Source organism: Echiichthys vipera, assembly GCF_963691815.1.
Source record: "Echiichthys vipera genome assembly, chromosome: 8".
Lineage (NCBI taxonomy): Eukaryota > Metazoa > Chordata > Actinopteri > Perciformes > Trachinidae > Echiichthys > Echiichthys vipera.
Window position 1 is genome coordinate 5,697,086 of NC_139833.1, and position 5,370 is coordinate 5,702,455.

General features: G+C 42.5%; 1 protein-coding gene across 1 annotated transcript; it reads right to left on the reverse strand.

Annotated features, from left to right (window-relative positions):
- Positions 1–1,297: 1,297 nt before the first annotated feature.
- Positions 1,298–1,549, reverse strand: LOC310950773 (cortexin-3; the record flags this gene model as incomplete). Its single annotated transcript, XM_083918764.1, has 1 exon — positions 1,298–1,549. One exon carries the CDS (start codon positions 1,547–1,549, stop codon positions 1,298–1,300), a length of 252 nt encoding a protein of 83 aa, XP_083774890.1.
- Positions 1,550–5,370: the final 3,821 nt, after the last annotated feature.

Consider the following 5,370-nt stretch of genomic DNA (forward strand, 5'->3'; position numbering starts at 1 on the left):
CATGATGCTAGTAAAGTACATTATGTAACTAAGTTAAGTTACGTGTCTCCTGTATTTGTTTGAACTTTCCATCCCCCCCTACCTCCGGATCATGGATGTATAAAAGAAACGGATGTGTTGCGGGAGGTGGAGCCTTGTTCATTCCTATGGAAGCTGCGCAGTGGGCCCATGAAGCCAAAAACATTCAACAGCTACATATAAAATTACCCTGGATGACCGTTACTGCTTCCACACTTTGTGGCCCATAGAGCAGCGAACTAGAGACTCCCGCCGACCGAGCCGGCTAACACCCGGTTTAGCACTCCGCTAACTTGAATAGGGATTCAATTATTTAATCATTCGGCTCTTCTACACTTTCCAAATGTTATCAGACTGAATGAGTAATTTCACGGGTATTATGATGACCTAATTATCAACGCCTCTTCGGTAAGTCAATAGGGAAAATGGTATCTTTTGGCCCAATTGCATCACGTGACCGACCCAGTAGTTGCAATTCAACTGTTAGCACACTGTCAAGGTGGCCCAGCACACTTCCACATTATGTTCCATACTCGGGCTGTGTCACCCTTTACCCCCGCTGACTTTGTCGTTCTTTAGCATCATCATCGTCGATATCAGACGGCCATCGACCAAGCTGCCATATTTGACGAGTTGAGAGTGAGAAAGGGTTGATCAGTCATACAAAGTATTTTAGACCTCTCGTGTCTGACCACAAATTAAGAAACTTCGCCAAAATAAAAAAAAGAGACCTCAACTATTAACTTGTTTTGTTTTTTTACCAACTATTTTAAACACTGATTGTCTACATTATCAATAAAAATCTATGGACGTAAACATGATAATATGTAAACACTGTTTTAAACCATCTGGCTTGGACCTCAAAAATTGTGATTCGACCCTGTGTGAGATGTGAGAAAGCCAAGTCTTCCACGCGTGAGATGGAGGAGGAATGAGGTAGTCCACGGGGAAACTGATGGGAGGGAAAGGAAGTGATGGGGAACCGTAACTGGCTCTGGTGAATCACTTGGACTGAGGGTTAGATCAATAATCTTCATAGCATAGTACTGGCTGTCTTGTTACAGTTGAGAATTTTCTGATTTGGCAGGGAGAAGCTGTTGAACTTGTAGGTTTGCGCTCATTTTGATTCTTTTCTGTAAAACATTCAGATGATTTTCTGAATGTTGTTGTTTTCCAGGTGAATCAGCAGTCATTTCATCTTAGGGCCAAAGTGCTCTTGAAGCCTCAAATCCGTCTTTTTATTTTTCTTTTTTTCTTCCTAATGCACTCTCAGAGCTCCTCAGACGATGCGGTAATCGAACGTGTCCTTCTCAGTGTGGTCTGTCCAGTTGGAGGAGGGCATGCTGCGGTAAGGATCCAGCAGGATGCGAAAGCAGCGCACAATGAGCAGGGCCAGAAAGATAAAGAGCAGCAGCACAAAGACAAAGGCGGCCTTTTGCTCCAGCGTCAGGTAGGATGACACGTGATGACCGCCGCCTGACGAGGACAGCGTGCTGCTGAAGAGGCCCTCAGCCATCCTGGGCACATCCATGCTTGATCGTCTCGGCTCCAGCTCTTTGTCGGTTGCTGAAAGATTTTGGAGGTGAAGTTGGACTCAGTAGATAAGACCTGTGAGAGAATCCAAACACATGGATTATACTGTGATCGTGTCCTCTCTGGTTTTACAGATGAAACAGTAAACAAATATATCGACTTAATCTAGAGAAAGAGACCAGAGGAATAAAACTTAATGTGACTTGGGACAGAACAAAGTGGCTCTCGGATGAGAACGTCTCCAATTAACTAGATTCCTATACAACCAGTCTGCATCTGCAATTTCTATTCTTGGCACCTTTTATTTGGAAGACAGACACTCTCCCCATATGTAAGAGAAAACTTAAAACTTTCCTTTTTGATAAAGCTTACAGCGAGGGCTTACGAGCCCTTAGCTATGTTGTTATTTTCAAGCTGATTTTGTTCTGCTTAATGATGCTGCTATAGGCCTAGTCTGCTGGGGGATAATACTTTTCCAGATACTCTGAGCTTCTATCCTCTCTGTATCATTCATGTCTCATCAATGCATGTTACTAATTCAACTTCTTCCCCAGAGTTGTTTGTGCTTTGTCGTTTCGCAGGTATCTGCTGATCGTGGTGGTGCCTGCTGCCGTGGTCCTGCATGACGCTTCCTGCTACTATAATAATCTATAACCTTAGCTGTGCTTGTTTCTACTATTCTGCTGTATTAATTGCCATAACATATAAGTCATATTCACATTACTATATATATTATTATAGTTACTGGAAGCGTGTCTGTCTCTGTCTCTGTGTCTGTCTCTGTCTCTCTCTGTCCATCTGTCCGTCTTTTCTCTCTTTCTTTCTCCTTTTCTTCTTCCCCAACCGGTGCAGACAGATGTCCGTCCTCCACAGAGCTGGGTCTGTCTGACGTTCCTGTCTGTTATAGTGAAGGTTTTTGCTGCCAATGTACTCTACGGGGGAATTGTTGGGTCTATGTAAATCATAAATAAGTCATAGAGTGTGGTCTTTACCTACTCTGTAAAGTGTCCTGAGATAACTTTTGTTATGATTTGGCAACTGTAAATAAAATTGAATTGAATTGAATTTAATTTATGTTGGTTTTTTTCCCGCCACAGGGACAGGCCAAACACCGTTCAACTGAACACAATGCCCACATTGTCATGACAGACCTGGATTAAAATGGGTAAAGCATCCCTTTGAGTTTGATATCAACTGATGTGATGAGTGTCTCAATATGGATCCTGCTAATGTTGAGTCTTGTAGCCGTGTCCAGTGTCAGTCTACAGATTCCTGTATTACTCAAAGAATATAAAGAATAAGTCCAACCAATCCCAATAAAATACCGAAAAGTGACAATGAATTTCTCCTATTCACAAATGTTGTCTGTGTGTAACCAAAATATCCTCTGAGCCGTAGAGCTCCATTGTTGTCTAAAAGCTATTAAAAACTCCAATGAGCACTGAGTGAAATATTCACTCGAGCACCAAATGTGTTTTAATTCACCCCTGAAAACAGTCCCAAACAAATGCATTATTCAATAATTTAAAAAAACACTACAGTGCTCAGCCGTTTGAGGAAATAATGGACTGGATGAACTGTGAGTAGACCCTTCTGTGGTGGCGATGACGACATGGTTTGTGTTACGATAAGTCAGGCATCTGATCAGGGTTTTAATTTAGGTTTTTAGTTTTTAATGGGATTTGTTGACAGTAAGAAACATATACAATAACACCAGTCTTACACAAGAGACTGGAAAATGGGGGTTTAACATGGGCCCAGCAGTGTATTTTGCCTTGAGGGCCCCTGGCAGGTAACTAAGGCCAGCATCAGCCTTGTGCCAGTGCAGGTTTGATACCGGGCAAAAGGCCGAAAACTCACCTTTAAAACAAACAACTTGAGTCACATTCTCAGATCAAACTATGCATGTTAATAAGGTGTTAAACGTAGTTTGATTGGTCAAGGCACAGCACAACAGAGATCAAAGAGTGTCCATTATTACTCCCACAGACCCATCAGCTGCTTATGTTAGTTTGTTAGTCAGATTTAGGAGCCTAAGGGCGCTCGTTAGCATTGGACACCATTTTCTCATGAATGAATTGGAACAGGAGGAACAGCTTGCAGCTTTCTGTGTAGATCATTTGTTCTGGCAAAAAAGAGCCGCAATGCATTACATTTGGAGACGACCGTTGGCTCGTCTGTTCTATAAAGAGAGTTGGAGTTAAAGTCATCAATCCAAAAACAGCCGGCAGGGCTGTTCATCATCTTTTCTCCTGCTGAGCAAACTCTCAGAGTGATTGCTGCAAACCAGTTTTACAATTTGTCTTTTTTTCTTTCTGTTTTTTACACAAAAGGAGCATTACAGACAAAACAGTTTCTTTTAATCTAGATATACGAGTCTGCCCAGACGTCTGCGGCTGTTTGTCCTGCACATAGGATTTTTCTTTTTGTGAATCCTTTCCTTAATCCTATTTACACCGACTTTATTGCTGAGTTCTGCAGACATTGCTACATCACAACACAGATTTTATCAGAGACTGAGACATGAGAAGTCAGACGCAATTATATCAACCAAAGTTTCCCGAATGAAGTAACGTCTACTCGTAATCACTGTCATCGGTTGCATGTCTGCTAATGGTGGTCAATTCAACCAAAGGATTTGCTTTTCTTGTTTCATTTGAATAATAAAATTAACAAGAATGAAAGATGAGAAGAACATATGAATAATTTACAGAATGTGCGGTAGCAGAATACAGGGTTTCCTGCTTTCCTTTCTGTTTATCTTCACAACTTTTGTGGTTGTCGCAGAAACCCTAATATCAACGAAATCATCTGAAGTTGAGGTGAACATACCAAAATGTCCCTTACAATTGTCTATAGTAGGTTAAAGTTGAACCACAAGGTACCTATATGTAGAATAAGTGCATGTACAACACAGGACATTTAACCATTCAACATTGTTTATACCTCCAAATGGGAACATCTGACATTTTCCATTCATATTAACGTAGCAGAGTGGTCAGAGCAGCGGCCATTTTGCTGAGTAGCCAATGGTGCTTAGCTACCATCTGTGGAATTATGGCTGAACGCCTTTAAGAAAGAACCGCCTAGACGTGACAATACCATAACGCTGCGAATCTTCGATTGGCCCCGGATAACCGACTAACTTCTTTGAGGTTTCTGCTTGTGCCATACTGCTACTAGCTGCTAAATGAGTCACTTTAAACAACTTATGCCACGTAGGAACGGACATTGCTATCACCAGATAAGTGACATCGGCATTTGACAATGAGCTCGTTTCCTGTGACCAATATGGCTTGGGGGCAAGGCAGAGTTAGCAAGTTAAGCTAACTAGCCAGCCATCAGCTGTTTGGCTGTTGGCTTGCTGGTTCCGTTTTCATGCTGCATTGGTTACAGAAAATGAACAAAACAGCGGGCTGGGTCTAACGGTCTTTCCTCCTCACTTCCTGCTGCTCCGTAAGGCTATGGAAGGAGTCTAGGACACAAAATAAAAATGGCGTTGCTTTGGGGGTATGACACATACGCAGTGGAACTGAAGCTGTGCTGTTGGAGGGGTCCAGCAGGTGCTATTTAGGTCTGCTTGGGCTGTTTCTCTTTCTATGATAGTGCACCACCTACTAAGCCTCATGGCAATTGCACATCAGATTTTTATCTGCATTTGTCAATCCCCAAAGCGCGGCCATTTTTGTTGGGTGATTCAGCCTTTTTCTATGAAATCTTGCTGCTCTAGAGAACATCCCCCGAGCTGCAGTGGTTTGCTGTCCTCCCAGCGAGACACACTTCACGCCCCACTGACATGTGTTGTCGCCATGACAACTA